The sequence below is a fragment of the Amphibalanus amphitrite genome, unplaced genomic scaffold, assembly GCF_019059575.1.
Source record: "Amphibalanus amphitrite isolate SeventyFive unplaced genomic scaffold, NRLGWU_Aamphi_draft 000065F_arrow, whole genome shotgun sequence".
NCBI classification, from domain to species: Eukaryota; Metazoa; Arthropoda; class Thecostraca; order Balanomorpha; family Balanidae; genus Amphibalanus; species Amphibalanus amphitrite.
In genome coordinates this window covers 269,117-291,326 of record NW_024881561.1, presented here as the reverse complement: position 1 = coordinate 291,326, position 22,210 = coordinate 269,117, and the positions used below count along the sequence as shown (strand labels likewise).

Here is a 22,210-nt window from a genome sequence, read left to right as displayed (position 1 = left end):
GCTCCTGCCCCATGTTGAAGAGATACCCCTAAAAGCGTGATCTTTTATCGGCCCTTACGCAGCAAGGCAGTACTTCTCAGGCCGGTGGATGGTATCAATAGAAAGAGAATGCGTCAAAGATTAACATGAATTAATTAAAATAACATTAAAATGTTAATTAAGCGTGGAAATTAGTCCCAAACTTAAGCTAATTATTGCTCCTACCTCGGCGACGGCGCTCCCCGCAGTCAGCGGAGAAGCTAAAATAAAAGCCACCATCCTCCTCCGTACGTCAATTTTAGAGCGGCCGAGTGGGCCGATGCGGGGCCACCAAACTGAGGTGAGACGTGGCTAGCAATTGCGAACTGCCATAGAAATCAATATCTTAAGACGTACAATATGGGATGATTACTCTGAAGCAGGAGTGAAAGCATGAGTAGCTAGCAAGAAACGAAATGCATAGATTGGTTGAATTATGTACAATAGGCACAGCTCAGATGAAGCCATTTCTTTGATGTTGACATTTGACATAACCCTTCCTCTCCTCACCTACGACCTAAGTACGTTGGCAGTTACCGGCATAGTTTTTTTTTAGCACGAGTGTAATTCGCCATCGGACCGCAATGCATGTTGCTAGGCTGCTGCAATTACAACGAACTTACGAATACTGCCTTCATTTGTAGACGTTTGTTTTTTAGGCGGTCTTTGACGTACAAGGGGGCATACCTGTCGACAACTTGAGTTTCTCCGAATTTCAAAAACTCCCAGAATTCCAATTCCTTATGCACTGTTGTAGGTACAGCTATGTTCACAAGTTTTCGTTTCCTCCTGCTCTAAAAAGGATGATACCTATTTGTCGATTTCGTGCGTCGCTGATAGAAGGGTGCGTTTAATAATTAGGCCCAACGCTTTCTGCATCCGCGAGTACCTTGAAAAGGGAACAGCAGTTTCCATTTATTACACTATGGGACAAGTGACAAAATGACCACCGCAACACGCATGAAACGGAGCTCATATTCCTAAAAATGTCTACAATCACTTATTTTCTGACACTGTTAGCAAATACCATCTCAAGTTAGGTGGTTGACAGACAGTCAATGGAGATCTGGGGAGACTGAGTGATGCCAATTCACCACTTAACTGATAATGAGGGCCGAGGGAAGAGAAACATGCAACATGCACAACTGACAACTTGACAAGTGACAAAACACTACCACTATTGCGCAGTGCACAACAAATTACAGCAGCCAGCCCAAAAATGCTTTTGGTGGCTAATTGCAAAACAAGTCACTAATAAATGTCTTAGTTGCAGCTGAACACTGCACAATGATCACACTGTTCACACATTGAGTGAGATGCCACAGGTGGTTTGAATCACACTTTGGTACAACTGCAAATCTGAAGTGTTGTCATGAGGTTCATGCCTCCATGATCACAGCACTTTGGTTGTGGTTGGCATAACACTTGCAGTCTGCAGAGTTCCACATGAACTGCAGAGTGCAGACACCTCATATGGTGGTCTTCATGTTGCTCAACTTCTTCAGGAGGCAAATGTCGACCACCCAGCGGAAGCATGGTCCTGCAGAAAAGAAAGGTAATGCATAAGGTACAAACATTATCTGCTGAAACAGCCCCTTCTGTTTGCTGTTATTAAACTTTTAACATAACATAACAACATGTATTCCATGTATATTACATTTGTTGAAGTAAAATACTGCCCGCTATTTCAAAACCAGAAAATGAAATTATATTGTGGCATAATTCACATGCTCAGCTATCAGTATAATTAATTTAAAATTTGGCATATTCTATATAACACATTCATAAAGTGTTCTACTTCACGTCACAAGGACTCACAATCTTTCTGTTGGGTGTTTGATTGACGCATTAACTAGGTTTGTCTTAGGTTTTATTATTGCAAAAAATTCATATTGCATTATTGTATCAAAATACTGCCAGCAATAACAAAACAAGAACATGAAATGTCAATGAGCAAGCCGCCTTTCCTAAAATGGATTACTTTGAAAAGAATTTTAGTTTCTTTTAAGGAAAAGGAGAAATGATTATCAGGTTATTATCAAAAACCACTCAACCAGCAAGTGGCTGGGTGGTTTCACAGCAAACATCAAGCCAAAACATATGCTTACATATATCTAACAATTGAGTCATTTGACTACACAAGGATATGTGAGCAAAATAAGAATCCAATCATCCAATGTTGACTTCCTTGCAAAGTTTATGCCTTATTTTATGAAAATGTGTCACTAGAATATGATACTTATCATCGAATATTATTTAATTTAAGATTTATTTCGATCTGAACGCACATGGGGTCCCGCGCCATTTTCGTCGACGATAAATATGATCGTGTTTCATGAAGAGATAAGGGGTTTCAATGGTCTTTCAAAGCAGTAATTTGATGCAAAAATTTGTAGGAAATAATATAAAGCTGGTTCAAATGGCCATCAACCATTTAAAACACCGAAAATACTCACAACTCCGTCCCGACGACCACGCAGCACCGCGCACGCCACACTACTGGCACAATGCCAAAACTGCCGTCACAGCAGAAATGTTTTTTTTTCTCGATTGCAATTGTGGAATTATTTATTAAACAGAAGATTATCTTTCCGAAAAACCGACTGATTTCATACACAGATGCATGGAAAATAAAAAAATCCCGGTAAGTTTATTTGTATCGTTTTGTCGATTTTGACATGCTCCTAGTTTGCAGCCATATTTCGATATGTTCTACAGGGAGTTCAGAATTATTTCAGGACCAATCTTTTCCTCATTCATTTTCCCGTCGATCATGAAATTTTTAGAGCGGAACAATTAGTTTCCAGGAGGTCCGAGCGGTTTTCGTGAGAAGGGTGCAAAAATCGGCGTCATTTTTAGAGCCTCGACACCAGCTCAACACAGGACCCTATGGGAGACGGTGAAGTAGCGGGAGCAATAAATAGAGCGCTCTAATTTTAGCTTATTTCCCTGGTGTGTCACCGACTGAATTGCAGCGGCAATACTTGGAATATAGAGAAGAAGTGAAGCAATTATGATACCTATTATTTTTTACAATGACAGAAGGAACGTGGAAGAAAAAACATTTTGTGCAGCATGTGAAAACAAGGAAATAGAATGAAAGAAGGGCTGCTACATTTCATGCTCCAGCTCCCGAAACCAGCCACCTCATCATCATGGGATGGTAATGATAGTTTAAGTTTATGTTAAAAAAGAATAGGAGGAGCTGCTGCAAAGAAAAAGGTCTTTGTGATGCCTCAAAACCGTTAAGCCAAGTCAGGCATGCTCTTACAGACTGAACGTTCAAGTTACGAGACCCCATCATACCGCTCCAGTGGGTGGTGCTTGAGCTTGTCAAATACCTAAATGTTTTGCTCAGAAATTGTTTGCTTTATTGGTTTCTTGAGTTTCACCAGATAAAGATACAAGGTTGGCTGATTTGGTGTTATTTCATGCTGTCAAAGCTGAGATGTTGCCTTGAGTTTCAAATCAAGCAAAGATGGATTGAAGCTGTTTTCTAAAAAAAAAAACCTGCTTTTTAGTAACTTTCACCTCATAATTTGTATTTATTCAATCTCAGAATGGGAGCAAGGCTGAATCACAATTATCTTTTGGGAAATGCTCTGCAAAACTGCATTGTTTTTATTTCTGTGGCATAATTTTGTACCTAATTCAAAGACTTGCTCTGGTGTAGTTTGTAAGATTGTTTGAACTACTTTCTGACCTGTTTGGTGCCAATAAATCCTGCAACCTATTTGGCTTATTTACCCATCTCTCTTGCCATTCCTACATATTTTATGTCAGTCTAATGTCTATTGCATAAAAATTGTGTAGTTAACATACTTCATGATATACAAATGAATGGTACAGTCCACAGCAGAAGTAATGTGGGGTTTCAGTCATGGGTATGCTCTGCTTCTGAAGCTTAGGAACGATTAGCCAGACTACAATGAAACTTTGAATGTAGCTTATATGTATCGTCACCCTTGCAGCTGCAACTTAAGCTATTGACATATTCTTTTCGATCACTCCGCATTAAACAATCGCCAGTCAAAACCAACCGTTGAGATTGGTAAACCCTACATTACTTTAGCGTTGGGCTGTACCTATAGAAGCTCGATTTTGGTAAATGAGAACCAATGAACCTATATTTTTTTTACAATGGCATCAAGTCCTCTTGTCATGGCCATGGATATCACAGAATATTTTGCTGAACTGCACAAGAGAATCCTGTGCAAGGAAATGTTTTGCATGATATAGCTTAACAGCATAAATTTTATTTTCCCAGTTGCATTGGAGCTCTGCTGGAGTTTGCTGATGACAGGATGCTGAAGGGCTGAAGCTGGTAGCTCTGGCAGGAGTCCAAGTGTCCACCAGCTCAAGATCCGACGCCGCCGCGTCGCCGCCGTGCGGCACTCCGCGGAGACGGGGACGGCGGTCATGATTGAAGACACCGCATTTCCCGCCTGGACTGTCTGGTCGGAGACTGGTAATCCCTCCGGTGAGCCGCACACCGTGGAGCTACTGCACCGCGCGTGTCCACCCGCAGCGCAGTGCCAGCAACGGTGCCGTGAGTGCGACATCTGCGTGCATATGACGCAGTGCAACTGTCACGACTCGCGGCTCAGTGTTAACTGTCAGCGTGACAGTGCGGCTCGCGCTCGTTTTAGCGAGGTGCTCTGTTGTATATAACCACCTTGATGGAGACCTATGTGCTGCTACTTGAGTTTCAATGTACAGTTTTATGCATCAAACTAGCGTAAGTAAATGGCTGTCAGAGCCCAGAGGTCGATTTGAAGCGCAATTAGTACTCCTAACCCAGCTGGGCTGAGCGAGTCATGTGACTAGTCCCGATGAACGTACTGTTTCGATGTCGTCAGTCGTAGACTTTTGTAAACCATTCGTTTCGGAGCTCTGTGTTGTGTTGTTCGGGACCGCAGTTGTTTGAGCAGTTTGCTTTATGCGTCGTACGCTGACAGAACGCTGGTCGTACACAAGTCATGTGTTTCCTTTCGCCCCTAATGGGTTACTGCGGTACCTATGCAGTTGGAATGTGTCTCGAGACACTAACTGGTCGCACTTGGTTGTGAAAATGACACTAGCTGGTCGGATTTGGTTTCAAGCTGCGCTTGGAAATCGTGCAATTTTATTTGCATTTTGCAATGCAATTTTATTGCCGTTACCGTATTGGTAGATAGTGTCAGAAGTTGGCCATTTGATGCGTTGTCACTTGTCAGACGCTGTTGCCTTAGTACTGACGAATTGACGGGCCGCGTTTGTGTTCCTGTTAAGAAACGGATCTCAATATAAGGTGATTCAGAGGTAGGAACCTGAATGCATTCGTTCAGATTTTTCATTTTATAGGGATGCACTGCTTCATGAGCAAGAACGAGCATGGCTCTGGTTGAGCGAAGCGCAATCGATATTTGTTATCGTGTTTGTAGACTGTGGCCACATTTACATCACTATTCAACTCCACGCACCAGCATTATTTAAATTGCTTGAACCTATAAATTTCGGGGTCGTCAACCTACGGTCCGTGGCCGTTGCGTTTGGCCAATATCTAGATTTTATACATATTAACTGGTTCATATAATCACAGCATGATGCCCCGGCCAATTTTTATTTGATTCACTGATAATGAATGTATCCCAGTACCGCACAAACTGAGACTGAAACTGGACAACTCGCTTTTCGAGGTTCAAGTTCATTATCTTCAGATGTTATGGTATGATAAGCATTTAATGTTCGAAGAAAATGGTCAGCGTTAGCAGTGCTAAGCGGGTATTATGAGCTTTCAGTTATTTCAATATCATTTCAGGCTATTATTCTTGTGGTATCTCCTGTCAATTTCACGCGGAACATATAGTATTATACAATCGCGGTAACTACATATTTTCTGCCGGTTACTGTTATTATCATTGATTCGTGATATTTCGCTATGAGCGTGGCTCGATTCACATTGTTATTATATTGGCATTCATAATGCATTCCAATTCCATCAAAATGTCAATATGCGAAAAAAAAGTTCTAAAAATTGCAGCAGTTTTGGGAATCAAAAATAGCTGTAAAATAGGCCTGTATAACTTCAACAACAGTGCGCCGAGAAACGTCTAAAAACGCGTAAACCAAAACTAAGATGTAAAAAAATAACTGCACCCCTTGCAATTTCCCGGCGTCCTTTCCTTTGCGGCTTTGGCGTGAGGGGTTTAGTGCTCCAGTGCCTAATTTTTTTGGTAATTTACCTTGAATACAACGAAAGGGCAGCCCCGGATCGCTCTGTTGTATTAAACGAATTAAAGGTCAAGCAAGGTAAGCAGAGGAAAATTAATGCAATGCTTGATATAGCGTGTTCAGGGTTCACTTTGTATTGATTTTTAGGTGGCGCAGTTGACTTTAGAGAATGAGGCAACAGCCAAAAATAGGTACCTATGTGAGCCATAGAAAGAAATGATTTATTCTTATACACTCAACATAGTGAAAAGGTAAAATTTTTGTCTTGAATCCTATGACAATGAAGCACCAGTCCAGACTTTGGGTGGAATCTGAAAACCTGGGGTGATTTTATCAAGGATCTTGAAATTCACTTGACAGTTGACCTGATCACATAAAAAATAGTCGATTAAAAGCTTTAAGATTGGGAGAATATCCCAATAATCACGTGACTAAAATGCCCTCCGGCGCCCTGTTTTCAGGTTCCACCAGAATTTGTATCAGTTTGTAACCATAAACTAGGTAGTTACTTATTATGTTTATAGTGGATTTTGCTGGCCTGCATTTTGTAAGGGATCAGTGCAGCAGCAGTTTTCACAAGCAGATATACTGAGGATATTTGTAAAATAGAAAAATGTGGCATACCCATGCAAGGAGCTATGCCATTTTAAAAATATTCATTCATACTTGTTAACTGGTGTTGAGTCATCACTACAGCAGAAATCAAGCTGTCTCCAATGATTAACAAAACCTTTTAAAATATATTCCTGTTTTCAGATGCCTGAAGATGCAGCAGCTGATGGCAATGATGTTGTGGTAGAGAAGAAGAAGAGGGGAAGGCCACCCAAGGATAAGGTATTTTTAATCCAATGTTTACCACATCTTTCATTACCTATTTCATAAGTTGATTGGGAAGATATTAGATATGTAATTCCATTAGTTTGCATGATTTTATCATTCATACACTTGTCTTATGCTTCCTCATAACCATGGATGTTTGGTTTCTCAACAGGCTGCCAAACCTGCTGAGAAACGCAAGCCGGCTGAGTCTGAGGAGGATGCTGGTGGGGAGAGTGGAGGCGAGGAGCCAGCACCGCCCAAGAAGAGGGGCCGTGGAAGGCCTCCCAAGGCTGGAGGAGCTGCCAAGAAGGCTAAGGTATGATAGAGATAGGGCTGTGTCCAGTGTCCACTCGTTTTCCAATTCACATCCGTTTCTATCAAAACGAGTGTTTTCAGGTTTGTCACCCCGACCAGATTAATTTAAGCCAGTATAAAGTCCTGCTTTGCTAAGATGACCTTTCCCCCGTGCCGCAGGTCCCGGGTCGCGGTCGCGGCCGCCCGCCGAAGAAGGCCAAGGCCCCGAAGAAGGCCGAGTCGGGTGATGACGAGTCCGAGTGATGAGACGAGTGAACCCAGGAGTGGGGCTGACGAGTCCGGGCGGCCCGGCCGCGCGCGGGGCCAGTGAGCCGGCCGCTCCAATGTCGCTGCGCTCTCCCGCCACCGGACCGAGCGGGCCGCAATTTCACTGACCGGGCGGACTGAGTTTCAAATGCTGTGTCGGCGACTTCCGATGGACATGAGGTGTCGCGTCGCGTGCCGGCGCTCGCGTTCTGCCCTCGATCACCGAGCGTCTTACTCGGTGAGCTTGTCTCTCATCCTGTGTACCACGAGCTTCGTTTGCGGGAGAGCGCCTGAATGTGTCTGTCGGTGTTCGTAGCTGTGTTGTGGACGTGTAATTTACTGTTCACCAAAGGAGTTGCTTTTACCTGTGCTCATCTATCGCTTATGGAAACTTTTTTTATTGTTTTGCGCTCGTTCGGCAGAATCCAAGTTCAGCTGCGGGTGATTGCGCAGAGACTGGCGTAGATAGTAGGCAGATGTTTGTAGGGCGTGTTTCATATTTCATATGTGCTTCGACATAAGCGGCCCCACGACGAGACATTACAACAAGCATCGGTCCCATCCTGAGGGCCCACATTCGATGTTCAATAAACGCTCATCCCTTCACAGATCTCTAACGTTGCGGACAGCGGCCATTTTCGTGCGCTCTACCCTACGGTGAACTGAACTTGCATGGTAAAGGCTCCCGCGAGCATGGTGAACAGAGTGGAAGCAGCATAAAAATTACATGCAAATCATTTCAGGTATCATTAAAGGCACACTACGCCTAAATGCTTCAATACTTTTCCGACTTAATGCAAACTTACTTCAGGCTGGCAAAGCCCAATATGAACTGAGGCCGGTTTTACCAACAGACTATTCGGAGGATCCTGGTATTTGTGTTCCTTAGTCTTACAATAGAAATTCAAATCACCAACGCGAATAAATAACCGCTGATGTGAAAACATGTCAGGCTGCCTATCTTCAAGTATGCAAAGCATTTTTTATTTTGCCTTGGCTGGCGATAAGGGGGGGGGGCTCTAGACAACAAATACCCGCATCCAGCGAAGTTTCTGTCGGGAAAGCTGGCTTCAGGTCACTCAGGTCACGCTCCCGGCCTCATGGGAATCCTAGTTTTGGGTATTGTTGGCATGTTTAAGTCTGGCTACTCACGAACCACACATTTTAGACAAAACCCAATGGTCGATTCTTACCAGACTACCTGAAATTACGCCTAGATATCCTTAGCGTCATCATCGGGGTTGGCGTTCGCCGCAACGTCTGAAATCCAGACTCCATGTAGATACAAAGTTTGTTCGTTTATCCCAGGAGTAACAGAATAATTACATAAACTTCAACTGACAGCCTAAAAAATAATTGTGTGCAAAGTGTGGGAAAGTGTGGTACAAGGTGCGTTTGCGACCCTGTCCGAGTGTTTCCACAATGGCGCAGCAGCCGACGCGCTCTGCGCCGCTGAACGCTACCTTCAGACCAATCTTTACCCTTGAAATGGATGTGAAAATGGTCCAATTCGCGGTTCAACCTGGGGTACCTAAAGATTGTATTCTCCTTTTTCATAATTTAAAGCTAGAGCTGTACAAAATCATTGCAGCCCGGGAATCCGGGGAAACGGGACACAAAAGCCCCTAAGTAGGTACGTGCGTGCGTTTTTACGACTTGCTGTAAAACAGTGGCGAATGAGTGGATTTTTCACGAGACCTCACACGAAAATATCGACTTACTGGATCCTTACCATGCGACTGAGAGAATCGTCGGCATCCGGCGGGCAGCATCAGCTATGTACCGGACATTTCGGCGTCTGCGTTACCATAGTACGGTCCACTGCAGTTCCAGGCTCACCATGGAAAAGCCGTCCTCGAACACACCTTTATCAGCTGCTTCCGGAAGCGTTCCACACCCCGGAGATCACACGCGCTGGTTGTGAGGGCTTTACACCTGTTTATTGATCATGATGACATGAGACGGCACAGGACGATGTGACGATGCAAGGTGAACCGCTCGAGCGGCGAGTGGCGGCGACCGAAGGGGGCGGGGTGTCCGATCAGATCCGCTCTAGCGACTCCATCATGATGATGCTGTTACCGCGAACCACCTGTGGACCACGGCACCGACAGCGGGTCAGATCGGGCAGCACGCCCACTGACTGTACACCACCGGCACTGGGGTAACTACACGCCACCGGCTCTGGGGTAGCCACACGCCACCGACACTGGACTGGGGTAACTGACTACACACCACTGACACTGGGGTAATTACACACCACCGGCACTGGGGTAACTACACACCACCGACACTGGCACCGGCACTGGGGTTACTACACGCCACCGGCACTGGACTGGAGTAACTGACTAAACACCACCGACACTGGGGTAACTGCACACCACCGGACTGGGGTAACTACACGCCACCGGCACTGGGGTAACTACACGCCACCGGCACTGGGGTAACTACACGCCACCGGCACCGACACTGGACTGGGGTAACTAACTTCACACCAGGGGCATTCCACGATAGATCGTACCAGGTCCGTCACCTTCATCTCTCAGATTTTAATGAAAATCGGTCCTAGGGGTAATCATAGGCCCCAAAGACGCCTGGCAGACTTTTCAGCTCAAAACTTTTTCAGTTATATTGCATTACATTTTCTAACTTCGGCTTGTAACGGTGAGTTTGATGGCCTATAACTCAAGAAAGGGTTAAGCAACCAACAAACGGTAAACAACACTTAGCTTGCGATGAATCAAAAATTAATACTACTTTTTAAAAATTCCAAAGAAAATTTTTCATTGTTGAACAAAAACCTTAATCTTTTTTCATTTGCCTCTTATGACTTTTGGGACCAAATTTTTTCACATTTTTATTTTTCCAAAATAAACTTCATGTCATTGCAAATCGACATGCAAAAAATTAGAAAGGTGTTCTTTCTGTAAGTTCCTCATTTTCCCGCAAACAAAATGGGTTTCGGAGGGGTTGATACGACCCAAGCACGCCGTTCCGCTTCTACTAGGAGGTTCAATAAATACGAGAAAATCGCCCGTACCTCCCTCAAATTTTGTCGTAGAGCAAAAAATAAAATACGACTTGAATTCCCGTTCAATTCTCTACAAAATGGCTATCTCCAACATTCACGGAAGTGTATTTTGCCATCACACATATCCCTTGAACAAACTACTCCACGTAGTCTCCGTTCAGCTGCACGCATTTTTCCCAGCGCTCCACCCAGTGTAGGAAGCCGGCGCGGAAGAAGTCAGGGCTGCAGCCGCGAATCCACTCCTTCACAGCAGACTTCACGGCTGCGTCGTCCTCGTACCGTCTGCCACGCAGATGGTCCTTCATGGGCCCGAAGAGGTGGTAGTCGCTGGGCGCCAGGTCCGGGCTGTACGGCGGCTGTCGCATCACCGACCAGCCCAGCCTCTCGATCTCGCGGACGGTGGCGCGCGACGTGTGAGGACGGGCGTTGTCGTGGTGGATCTTGATGCCGCTGACCTCCAGTTCCGGTCTCTTCTCTCTCACCGCTCTCTTCAGCTTCCGTAGCGTCTTGATGTAGCGGTTGCTGTCCACGGTCTGCCCTGCCTCCAAAAAGTCAACCAGGATGACCCCGTCACGATCCCAAAAGACCGTGACCATGACCTTGCCAGCACTCGCAGCGACCTTGAAGTGTCTGGAGACGGGTGAGCCGGGATGTCTCCACTCCATGGACTGGCGCCTAGTTTCCGGACAATAGTGATGTGCCCAGGTTTCGTCCCCGGTGACGACTCCGTTGAAGAACTGATCTCCGGCCGCCCGGTACTCTTGCAGGAGATCCTCGCAGATTCGTCGCCGATTCTGCTTTTGCTCCTGGGTGAGTTCTCTGGGAACCCATCGGGCGCAGACTTTGTGGTAGCCCAGCTGCCTGACCATGTTGACCACTGAGCCCACCGAACAAGCCAGCTGTTCAGCCAGGTCCGTGACTCGGATCCGGCGATTGGCCTTGATCAGGTCATCCAGTTTCTGAAGGTTTTCGGGTGTTGCGGATACCTTGGGTCTTCCCGGTCGGGGTTCGTCCCGGATGCCTCGCTTTCCATGCTTGAAGCGCTTTACCCACTTCCAAATGGCAGATACCGCCAGTGCATCATCGCCATAGGCTTCGCGCAGTTTCCGGTGGATTACAGTGGCCGATGTTTCGCCGAGTTTAACGTAAAATTCAATAACTGAACGTTGCTTTAAAACATGGTCCATTTCGTCACGACACCAACATACAACCAGAAAGAAAATCTGAAATAGCCAGTTTGTAGAGAATTTTTCGTAGTTTCACGTGCTTTTTTCATTGTTGCTCCACGACAACACTTAAGGGAGATACGAGCGATTTTCTCGTATTTATTGAACCTCCTAGTAATAGAGCTAGAGCCTCGCGGAAAAAACGAGCGTGTGTGCCGTTACAAGTCGCAGCGATTGGTACCCGATTTTAAGGTCTCAGGTTAACCCTCGCCCGCACATGCCATTTTCCCATCCTAGAACGCACATGGGGGGGGTGGTTGCCACCCCCCCCCCGCGCCAATTCGCTCCTGTTGGAGATAGAGCTTAGCAGTAAAGACCAAAAAGATTCTTTGGGAAGAGACGAATCCAATGATACCCAGTTTTACCTTCTCAGGTCAGTCATTGACCTTCCAGGTCAGGTCAAACTAAAAAATGTTGCTGTTTTGGGTCACCGTTGGATATCAAGTGTGCTGCTTAGCAAATACCGATGACGATGCTGTTTTCTGGTGCCAAGCCAGCTAGAACCTCTTTGTCACACTACCCGACCATATTTTTGCTGCTGAGGTCATTTCAGGTCAAGTTAGGTCAAGGTCAATTATATGTGTGTGTATGTCTGTGTGTGTCTGTGTGTATACTGATGTGTGCACCGATTGTTTTTGGGTCCATATTACATGAAATCATGATCTGAGAAGCTTTTACCAAAAATGCAGTCAAAAAACTTCAAAAAAAGTAAATTCAGCTTGCCTAGAACGCAATTATCTTAGATGACCTAGGTTGACCTTGACCCTGACCTTGACCCCTGTACATCGTCGAACGACATGTTCCATGATAGGTGGGAGGTAAGACTGGCAAAAAAGGCCGAAATCAGGGTATCAAAAGCTCATAAGGCCCATGGCAAACGCAAGATGTTGAGAATTGGCCATTTGGGTCATGACATGACCTGAAAAACAAGGTCATATCTCCGAAACCAAAAATCACAGAAACTTGAAATTTTTAGTGGACATCAAGAAAGAATAGAGGAGCAGCTATACGAAAAATCAGCCTTCTAGCTCTAAAAATGTTGAGTGCAGAGCAGAAAGACTACCTGGGGGGGTGGCAACCACCCCCCCCCCCCCATGTGCGGGCGAGGGTTAACCGGTAGCGTCTGAGGTCAGGTCAAGTGACTGAAGTTACGGGTTCGGTTTTTAGTAAATAACTTCGCAAAAAATGGCCGCAGAGCCGCGATTTTGGCATCATTGTGTTCGCCTAGCTCAGGTGCGTCGAATGGTATACTTTTTGTTAGGGTGAGGTCAACTTAAGTAGTTGACCTCGGGTCAAGGTCAGGTCAGAGCCCCTCAGGCCATGAAGCTGGGCAAAGGGCAGCATATGGCATATCGTTCGATTCGGAAGGTCTTCCCAAGTCCATTGGTGACTTTCCCGACTCTCTAGCTCAATTTGATCGGGAGTTATTGGCGAAAAAACTCGTAAGACCCTAGTGACGTCATAAATGACGTCACGCAAGGCTAACAATGCAAAAGTGAAGCAATGGTCTTTGCAAGGAATGCATGAAATCACGATACCATGTACGTAAGATAGTTTTAGATCATTCTCGGCGCCAAATAGCAGTTTTTATATTTCCCCATTGACTTATAACAGTGATGTCACGTGACCGACCTGACCTCATGTGACCTTAAAAAAAAATTCCCTGATATACAAGTTGTGAGACCTCTGGAGGACACCATGTATGCGTCCTGTAACTTTCATCTCGGACAGCTATGGTCATTGGCGTCCAAAACAATATCAGAACCAAACAGCCTTTTTCACTCTCGCGCTTATCCATAGGAAAGAGGGTTGGATGAACCCTCTTTTCATTTTTTTTTTAGATGACTCAGACTTCAATTGAAATTTCAGTAACCCGTGATGTCACTAGGCAGCTTTACCACGCCATTTGTAAGCTTCCCTCCCGAAATCACTATTCGAAACCGTTATTGTGACGTAAAATAAAAACATTTATAGAAAGAACACCTTCCTAATTTTTTTGCATACTTCTTCACAATGGACCAAATATTTTTTTAAAGAAATAAAAATTCCAAAAATTTGGTCCCAAGGTCCAAAAAATACAAATGAAAGAAAACTCGATATGTCATATATCATAAATAGCGTATTTTTCAAAATTTCAAAAATACATATTTATCTCCATTTCATTGCAAGTTCAATGTTATATAACATTTGGCATTTCAATAATCCGTCTTAGAGTTACAGCCCGCCAAACTTACCGCTGCAAAGCAAGATCCAAAAAATGTCATACACCATAACTAAAAAATACTTGTCTGATAAGCCTGAAATTGTTACAGGTGGATTCAGAGCCCCTGATTACCCCTGGGACCAATTATCATCAAATTCCGAGAGATGAGGGTGTAAAATTGGAAAAAAGTGGTACGATCTATCGTGGAATGCCCCATCACTGGCACTGGGCCGGTAACTCTAACTTCACACCACTGACTCTAACTTACCCCAGTGCCGGTGGTGTGTAGTTACTTCACAGTTCACACAAGGGGTAACTACACACCACCGGCACTGGGGTAACTACACACCACCGACACTGGGGTAACTGACTACACACCACTGACACTGGGGTAACAATACACCACCGGCACTGGGGGAAACTATACACCACCGGCACTGAAGTAACTACGCGCCACTGACACTGGGGTAACTACACACCACCGGCACTGGGGTAACTACACACCACCGACACTGGGGTAACTGACTACACACCACTGACAGTGGGGTAACTACACACCACCTACACTCGGGTAACTGACAACACACCACCTACATTGGGGTAACTACACACCACCGACACTGGGCTAACTACGCACCAACGGCACTGGGTCAGCCCGCCCAGTAATAACGCGCCGAGAAGCCACACACCACCAAACCAAACGGGGCGACGGAGCGGGGCGGGGCGTGCCTACGGGGCGAGGGCGTGCGAGAGCAAATCGACACGGCGCAGACAAAATGTGACCGTGAGAGGGAGATCTGCGTTTAAAATCACGCAATGACTGTTATACAGCTGACAAATAGTGTGTATGTGTCCTATTCCAAGCAATGCCAATTTCAAAAATCCCATGTTTTGTGAGGACGGTCCGAATCCACTCACCACCATGCCAATCTTGGAGCGCTGGCCACTCTTTGAGACCTCGAGGCTCTCGTCCAGCACGAGGTTCATGAACGGGTCAAAGCCGCGGAGCACCCCCTCGATTTGGCGGCCGCCGTTCAGCTTCACTGCACAGAGACACACGGGGAGAGGTGAAATTCACCTGGACTGGTATTTGTCACAATGTCCAGTCACCAAGAACCAATACCACTTTCTGAAATACCACTTCACCCAGAGCTTTAACCTTCGAAATTGAATACGGCTCGGTGAATACGGCTCAGCTACACCATGTTTTGATCATTTGTTTAAAAATAAATGGCGGATTCGCATCAAAGTTGCACCGTTCTGTAAAAAAACTACATTTACCCAAACTCTGTATTTACACATACACTGGTGCAGGTCATCCACAATTTCCCAACATGCTATCTGCATACTCACATGTCATGTGTTTGTCCATAAACCTGAAAAAGAAGAACAAGTCGGTTATCACTCCGGTAGGCATATACGGCTAAAATCAAGCCCGATAGGCAGAGAAGGGTTGATAGATGCCATCTCACGACATTTGCGATCGCTCTCGACATGTTTCAATGAAACCTTTACCTTGGTATGCCTTTAGCCATTGACACCAATATCAATCCAACCATATTTATGCAAGCATTGTTCTCTAAAATTACTCTAAAAAGTGATTCAACTAAAAGTCAGCAAAGGTCACCAAAAGCCTGAGAACTGACGTTCACCTGACCTTGACTATCACCATAGCCAATGGGAGACACAGTAAAATGTTGGCAAGCGCTTTTTAGGCTCATTGTAACTAATCATCGTAACCAGTGTAATGACTGGTGTAAATGTATATGTTACAGGCAATGTGTGGAATCAGGCATTCTATAGAATGCCTAGGCATTCTATAGAATGCCTGACCGACCAGGCATTCTATAGAATCCCTAGGTATTCTATAGAATCCCTGACTGCTTAGGCATTCTATAGAATGCCTGGCTTAAGCTCCCAGGCATTCTATAGAATGCCTATGCCTAAGTTTTTTGATTGTCCGAAACACACTTCGAAAATTAGAGGTCAGTGGCAGTAATGCTATTTGTTAACCTAATTTTCTTTGTTGGCCTAGGCCGGTCGTCACCTCACACCATTTCAGGGCAATGAGTTGAGAGGAAGCGAGGGAGAAATTGGGCTATGCCGACCACCCAATCGGTGCGCCGCAAGCAGCAACTGATCCAATCCCGTTGGCACGGGAGAGCCACGGCGCAAGGCACGCGGGAGAGCCACAGGCCAACCAGTCGCTTAAACGGTTACCCTCGGAGGATTATGCTGCTACAGATACGAAGCTGCATTAGAAGAGTGTTGGCTGGGAGGGCGGAACGTAGGCTTGAATCGAAAGTGATTGCGAATGACGATGGCTTTGTTCGGATGTTAGAAAGCAGTAAAACGCCTTTTGGGCGAAGAACGAGCGAGCGAGATAGTGAGCCCTGCACGTGCGGAAGGGCGAGAGGGTATTTCCAACGGGCTTGTGCAAAGCACCCTTCTAAACGGTTGCTAGCGGTGTGCCAAATTTGAACGCATTCGGCCCAGCCGTTCCTGAGATCTGGAAGCGGCATTCTGCACGTGCGCACGTGCAAACGGGGTCCAAACTGACTTTTGCACGGCACCCTACTAACCGGTCCCCAGCCGTGTACCAAATTTGAGCACAATCGGCCCAGCCGTTCTCGAGATCTGGAAACGCCCCCTGCACGTGCGCACGTGCAGTAGCACCCTAACTGCAACACATGGGAATGCATTGCCTGGTGGGTGCCTACCTAAATGCCAAGTTTCAGCGAAATCGCCCAAGTAATTACCGAGTTATTAAAATGGGAACAAATTTGACACCTCTTATTGTTGTATTTTGCACGTGCACTTAGGGTGACCCACATGCATCGAGAGCATCCTATTTTTGGTAGAAGGGATGCAGCTACCCTACAAAAACTACCGCAAGACAATCGCCCTAGCGGCTGCTGAGATATGAGCCTCTCAAAATCATTACTTCTGCAAAACAGCTTGAACACCCTTGACTTTTCACGTGGCACGTGCCACGACGATCACTGAGATGTATCAAAAGTAGTCAATTACGGGGTAGAAGGGATGGGGCTACCCAACAAAAAAGACCGCAGGCCAATCGGTCCAGCGGTTGCTGAGATATAAGCCTCTCAAAAGCGTTACAGGCCGGGCCGGGCCGGGCCGCTCATACTGAGATTTTTCCGTTATATTGAAAAGACTTCGCTTCGCTCGCTGTGCTCGCTCGCTCGTAATCAATTCCTTAGAAAGCAAACACCACCAAAAATGGACGATTTGTCAAACTTTTTTCTGTGTAATTTTTTACCAAAGGCGTCTCCGATATTGACATTACCACCATCGTCTTTCTAGCTTGAAGATAAATAACTCTGTACTCTCAGAATGAAATCCTGATACAATTTGACCTAATAAGGTTAGATTGAATACCTGACCGGAAAATTTGACTGAATGAACATGAATGACTGAATGAACATTTGACTGAATGAACATAAACAGCTGACCGCAAGGTAGCCTGGCAGAAAATAATAATGCTACACATCGGTCTGTGCTCATAATCTTATACAACATACACTAATATGTTGGAAAGAATAGTGTTTCCTAGGCATTCTATAGAATGCCTGGTCGGTCAGGCATTCTATAGAATGCCTAGGCATTCTATAGAATGCCTGATTCCACACATTGCCTGTAACATATATACCTATGAAAAGTTGCAATGAAAATCAGTGCCAAGCAGACATAGGCTTCTGATCGAGACGTCTCGAGACGAGAGTGACACTCAAAACGCCTGGGGTGAAGCACGAAATCTGCATGGCCACACTGCCGCGTGGTTCTGAAAGATGGGGAAACATACGTCACCCCTGACCTAACAAGAGCCGAACGAGAGGCAACCCACGCAGTGAGGAAAGAGCTCGCTGCCCGCAAAGCAGCTGTAGAGACGTGTCTCACCATCCGAAGGGGAAGGGTTGTCAGAATTGGGACCAAATCTGCTAAAGAGGCTGTTGAGCGCAGTGCTGCTGCCACTGATGCTGTATCAGGAGGTCGGAGGAGAGCAAGTACCCCTGCCCCAGGTTCATATTCCCATCCAGATCCAGACAGCACTCGCCAGGCTGCTCGGGCGGAGGAGGTGCAAACTGCAAGGGGAGTGCAGGGAGCGACGCGGGAGGGAGGGGAACAGCCGCGCGTGACGACGTGGACGTGGCGGGGAGGCCGCACCGTCGGTCACGGTTTCTGCGTCTCATTTTGTTTTCTTCTTTGGTTTCCTTTTTTCTGTCGTGACCTACTGTGGCGGTTGGTTCCAGGAGCAGGAACTGCCACCAACAACCAACTCCGGCTCCGGTTCGCAAAATCGACTCCGACTCCGACCCCAGTCAGAACTGTCGACTTTGACCAACTCCGACTCCGCAGCTCTGCTCACCAGGAGACTGCGTAAAAGTTTCGAATCCCAGCTGGCAGCGAATCTATTGAAGAATCCCAGGAGTTTTTGGCGGTACACGAACTCCACACTGAAGACAAAGCCGACTCTGGATGACCTCCGGAACTCTGGAACGCCGGAGACCGTGACGCTGGAGAGCAGAGGCGACGCCAAGGCCACGATCCTGAACGACTTCTTTGGCTCCGTGTTCACCCAGGAGGAGCTTTGTGAAGCACCTGTCCTCACTGTTCAAGGGCCGACGCAGGAGCTCATTGACATGGCCATTCGCGGGGCGCTGGCCGAGGTCGCGGGTGACCTGCCTGACCGGTCGAGCATGCTCCTCCTCTGCTGCGACTCGCGCGCGGCCATCCAGTCGCTGAAAGACACGGCGGACTCCCAGTCGGCTCTGGTAGCGGAGATCAGGGACCTGCTGGATACAATCACCTGATCGGGCCGCAGGCTCCACTTACAGTGAGTGCCCGGCCACGCGGGCCTGCCGGAAAACGAGGAGGCGGACCGTCTGGCAGCGATCGGGAGCTCGCGAAGACAGGACCAGATCCCCGTAGACCTGTGGTCGGCGAGAGCCGCAGTGGCCCGTCGGGCGCGGGCGATGTGTGATGCGCGCGCCAGGCACAGCCACCCGTATCCCGGCCCGGACTCGACAGACTGGACCGCCGAGCGTCGATAACAGTGGCGCAGCTCCGGGTGGGATGTTCGCCTTTGACTGGCGACACCCGACACCGACTGGCTGAGTCCGACGCGTGCGTCGACTGCGGCGAGCCAGATTCGGCCCCACACCTGGTGCTGGGCTGCCCCGCACACCAGGGGCCTCGGACCCGCCGATGGCGCCCCTGCCGACGTTGGGAGAGGTATTCACCGATGCTGACCTCCTAGTGGACTACCTGGTGGAGACAGGTCGGGTCCCACGGGATCCGGACTAAGCTGGTAAAGAAGAAGAAGAAGAAGCTCATTTACATCAAGATAACACCAATGGCAGAACAAAGGAAGCTACTTACCCTGAACCCTGCTAGTGCACCAGGACCAGCTCCAGCTCAATTCAGTTGGGGAAACTGTGAGGCGCCCAACTAAAATTTGATAAGCCTATCAACAGCTGGAGTGGGTGGGGCGATGATCATATATAGTCATAAAATCAGAAAGCTTAATCTTTTCCATGCATCCTAGCATTTAAATGAAAAAATAAGGCATAAGAATGTTTTTAACCACACAAGGGCTATACTCACTCAGTGCACGATGCACTGGCGGCTCTAAACCAGTAGGTGGAACTATGGTCATGAGTACCCAAATATAGGAACGTTCCCATTTTTGGGAACGGAGTTCCCAAATATGCGAACGGGCGTTCCCATTTATGAGAACGGAAGGTAATTTTCCGGCCGTTCGCCCACTAAAACTCATTAGTGCATCACGTCTCAAAAAAGTGCACGCTAATTTAAGTATCTACTAAGTCTCTATAAAATTATCTTTAATCTGACCGTTGAACAAGAAAATTGACCGTCGAATGATATTTTTAATGATTTTTTGAAAATGACAGAACGGTGTAAACATGGCTTATACTACATTTAACATGCAATTTTAAGGAAAATGAGGTGTTTTTTACATTTTGAGGTCAAGTATAATAATTTTCGCCTGGTTATGAAGTTTCATTCTAGCGACACCAGATGCTGACATACGCAAGCAAACACGCGGACGGTCCCGAGGTAATATTGTTGACTTTTGGTGTCGGGGTGCATAACCGCGTGGAACGTGAGTGAATTTACCGAACTACTGTTGTAAACTCAGTTTCAGTGGTTTAAAATTATTCAGCTGTATTTTATCAGCCCGGAAAGACATATTTTATTTGGATTCTAGCTGTTTAGCGTTGTTTTATAAGGAACGTCATGAGCGTGGTTTTTGTCTTCCGTGTTTCTAAGCATGATCGTTTTGGGGGAATTTCTCTTATATAGGTCGCTCTGTGTGGCTTATTTATAATTTTTATGCTGATTTCGATCATTCCTCGTGCCCATCGTACCAGGCCTTTTGCCACTTACACTCATTAAGAAAGAAAAAAACTAGATTTTCATTGGGACTAGGTGTTTTGAGGGTGTAACATATTCAGCGTTCCCATTTTTGGATACTTCCTTGTGCTCGTCAACTATCGGTGATAAACAGACAGGTGCTTGACATGTCTCCACCCTCGGCGCGGACGGTGGATATAGGTATGGAAGACCTTGTTGAGCATCGCCGAGCGTTGTGAATTACGTAATCCTGCAGAGGGGGGCGTGCCCCCTGCGGGATCGACGGGAATACGAGCGCAGAAGACTCGGCGAAACATGCAACGGTCTTGCCGGAAAGGTCATCTGATGATTGTTGCGTTAACAATAATTTGCGGCGTTGGACGTGATGCTTGTTAATGAAAAGAGCCCCTGAAAGGCGTCAGTGAAATCGTTCCCAATTTTGGGTACGCCGTTCCCATAATAAGGAACGCTTGCAGCGCCAGTGTACGAGAGCGTTCCCAAATTTGGGCTCGCGGCCCGGATGATGGACTGCTTTAGAAATAGGGGAAGGATTTGAAACTACGATGGGCCTTACAATATCAAACTCTTTCCCAACAATATTGAGACAAATATCAGGCAGTTCACGATCGTTTTATATTTTTTGGATGTCATCTAACGGTTCTTTTTCTTGTTTTAAATAATGCCTACATGGCGTTCCCATATTTGGGTTTATCGTTCCCAAACATGGGAACGAAAATGCGTTCCCGAAAATGGGTACGCTTGACCATAGTTCCGCCTACTGAAACCCCAGAAATACAATACAAGGTCAAAAAGTGATTGGCAAATATGGTGGATTGAAACATACCTGCGCACTAAAACATGTAACCACTTCCATGGCTTTTAAATGTCATTATTTTTATTGTTTTGCATATGATTTTTCCAACTGTGCTTTAATTATTATTTTAAAATTACATCTTTATTTATTGTAATAAATCTTATAACAATTTTCTTTCAAAATACCAATCCATTTATGGAATGGCCAGCTGATTGTGATGCCCCGAACCTGCAGAATAGCTGTTTTACTGCCTCCATTTCTGAGTTAATTTGTCGAATTTACTCAAGTCGCGTTAATTCCTAGTGGAAAATGGAAGCCTTTTCTCTGCAATAAGTGGACACGATATCGCAAGTACCGGTACATTATACCGTTTTTCACCCGTAGTAGCAAGGGCTGCATTTATGTCCATATATGGTAATCAAGTCTATTGATTGACCAATCAATTTTTGGATCCTCGCCTCGTAGTTTCCCCAACTCAAACTGAATTTGTCCTGAAATTCTTACTCACTTTTTCAGTTCCGGAGGATGCGCCTTGCTCATGGTTGGCTTTCTTTATTCAATGTGTCAACGGATCAAATTATTATGAAAGGGCGTAGTGTCCAAAGCAAATATAGGACAGAAGCTCAAAAAATGTACAATATTTCACAATATCCTATTATACACTTCTTCTTCTTCTTCTTCGTGGATTAGGGCGCCTATTATACACGCCGGCGCCAAAAACCAAAACGTTCCACACGTTTTTATAGGCTTGACAGAAGTGGCGCAGCTCGACATAACTGGCGGTAGTTTCAGAAGATGCCGGTACTAATTTGATGCCAGTCGATTCGCGTGGTCCTTTATTATGCAAGATTTCAACGTTTTCACCGTAAGATCATGGATGTTTTCACTCGTGTCGTCCAATGGTCAAAATTAAAACCATTGTTCATCTG

The 22,210-nt window shown here is 46.1% G+C and overlaps 2 protein-coding genes and 1 long non-coding RNA gene across 5 annotated transcripts; 2 read left to right on the top strand and 1 right to left on the bottom strand.

The window, feature by feature from the left end:
• Positions 1–2,897: 2,897 nt before the first annotated feature.
• On the top strand, positions 2,898–5,320 carry LOC122378806. Its single transcript, XR_006256082.1, has 2 exons — positions 2,898–3,181; positions 4,286–5,320. It is a non-coding gene; the product is annotated as an uncharacterized LOC122378806 (long non-coding RNA).
• An 830-nt stretch (positions 5,321–6,150) lies between these two features.
• LOC122378805 (high mobility group protein I-like) lies at positions 6,151–8,217 on the top strand. Of its 2 annotated transcripts, none has more exons than XM_043360313.1 (4): positions 6,151–6,309; positions 6,988–7,065; positions 7,223–7,366; positions 7,525–8,217. In XM_043360313.1, the coding sequence occupies exons 2-4, from the start codon at positions 6,988–6,990 to the stop codon at positions 7,606–7,608; spliced, it is 306 nt and encodes a 101-aa protein (XP_043216248.1). In that variant the 5' UTR covers positions 6,151–6,309; the 3' UTR covers positions 7,609–8,217. The 2 variants fall into 2 exon arrangements, with proteins under 2 accessions (XP_043216248.1, XP_043216249.1); XM_043360314.1 differs by lacking the exon at positions 6,151–6,309 and adding an exon at positions 6,337–6,482.
• A 1,312-nt stretch (positions 8,218–9,529) lies between these two features.
• LOC122378804 (small nuclear ribonucleoprotein G-like) lies at positions 9,530–22,074 on the bottom strand. Of its 2 annotated transcripts, XM_043360312.1 has the most exons (5): positions 21,977–22,074; positions 21,790–21,933; positions 15,425–15,447; positions 14,990–15,114; positions 9,530–9,703 (listed from the first exon to the last, which is right to left on the bottom strand). In XM_043360312.1, exons 2-5 carry the CDS (start codon positions 21,819–21,821, stop codon positions 9,653–9,655), a joined length of 231 nt encoding a protein of 76 aa, XP_043216247.1. In that variant the 5' UTR covers positions 21,822–21,933; positions 21,977–22,074; the 3' UTR covers positions 9,530–9,652. The 2 variants fall into 2 exon arrangements, with proteins under 2 accessions (XP_043216247.1, XP_043216246.1); XM_043360311.1 differs by having other exon boundaries at positions 21,790–22,035.
• Between the last annotated feature and the right edge of the window lie 136 nt (positions 22,075–22,210).